This window comes from Coturnix japonica, unplaced genomic scaffold (genome assembly GCF_001577835.2).
Source record: "Coturnix japonica isolate 7356 unplaced genomic scaffold, Coturnix japonica 2.1 chrUnrandom1311, whole genome shotgun sequence".
Lineage (NCBI taxonomy): Eukaryota > Metazoa > Chordata > Aves > Galliformes > Phasianidae > Coturnix > Coturnix japonica.
Window position 1 is genome coordinate 4196 of NW_015440534.1, and position 1239 is coordinate 5434.

Consider the following 1239-nt stretch of genomic DNA (forward strand, 5'->3'; position numbering starts at 1 on the left):
GATGGATGGATGGATGGATGGATGGATGGGGATGGATGGATGGATGGATGGATGGATGGATGGATGGATGGATGGATGGATGGATGGGGATGGATGGATGGATGGATGGATGGACATGGGGATGGATGGATGGACATAGGGATGGATGGATGGACATAGGGATGGATGGATGGATGGATGGATGGATGGATGGACATAGGGATGGATGGATGGACATGGGGATGGATGGATGGACATAGAGATGGATGGATGGACATGGGGACGGATGGACACGGGCCATCCTGCTGTACATAATAAACACTTCCGGTTCCGTCCCGCGCTTCCGGTTCCGTTTATTAACACACCGGGAACGTCGCGGCCACTGACGTCATCACAGCGCGCCCAGCCCGGTCACCTGTGCCCACCCCTGACGTCATCACAACGCGCAGAGCTCTCGGGCACCCGTCGTGGTCGTGACGTCATCATGACGTCGCTTTCCCGTGTTCCGGTCTGTGACGTCATCTCCACGCGCACCGCCCGCCCCCTGACGTCATCAGGCTGCTCATAAAGCCCACCCTCTCGTGACGTCATCACAAAGCGACATGCACCCACCCTCCAGTTCGTGACGTCATCACAGAGCGCCAACCCCCGCCCATTTACGCGCCATTCCTCCTCGTCGTCGCGTTCATTGTACGTCACTTCCGGGACACACACCCCATTCGGACGCCATTACTCTCCGCGTCGCGTTCATTGTACGTCACTTCCGGTACACCACTCGTCCGCCATTCCTCCTCTCCGTCGCGTTCATTGTACGTCACATCCGGGGCGTCACCCTCCGTTGTCCCCGCGACCTCAGCCGTGCAGCAGCGATGGCGGCGGTGGCGGCTGTTACAGCGGGGCGGCGTTTCCCGTTCCGACCCTGCGGCCGGTTCCTGCTCAACCCTCGGCTACAACCGGCACCACAAGGGGTGAGACCGGGCCCACAACCGGGGTCGGTACCGGGGTTGGGGGGGGGGGTTTGAGGCCCGTTGTCCTCATTGACCCGGTTATATCCAGGCCCGGTCGTTGTCGTTGTGGGCCCAGCAGCCCCGGGGCCGGTTGCGGGTGGTGGCGGCGCTGGGGGCGTTGGCGGCGGGAGGAGCCGCCGTTGTCGGGGCGTTAAAGGCCGCGGTGGAAGCGGGGGAGCTCGAGCTGCATCCGCCCAACTTCCCATGGAGTCACGGCGGGGCGCTGGCGGCGCTGGACCATGACAGGTAACGG

The 1239-nt window shown here is 62.4% G+C and overlaps 1 protein-coding gene across 1 annotated transcript; it reads left to right on the forward strand.

Annotated features, from left to right (window-relative positions):
* The first annotated feature begins 722 nt into the window (after positions 1 to 722).
* Positions 723 to 1236, forward strand: LOC107307873 (cytochrome c1, heme protein, mitochondrial). Its single transcript, XM_015851370.2, has 2 exons — positions 723 to 947; positions 1036 to 1236. Exons 1-2 carry the CDS (start codon positions 849 to 851, stop codon positions 1234 to 1236), a joined length of 300 nt encoding a protein of 99 aa, XP_015706856.2. The 5' UTR covers positions 723 to 848.
* The last annotated feature ends 3 nt before the right edge of the window (positions 1237 to 1239 follow it).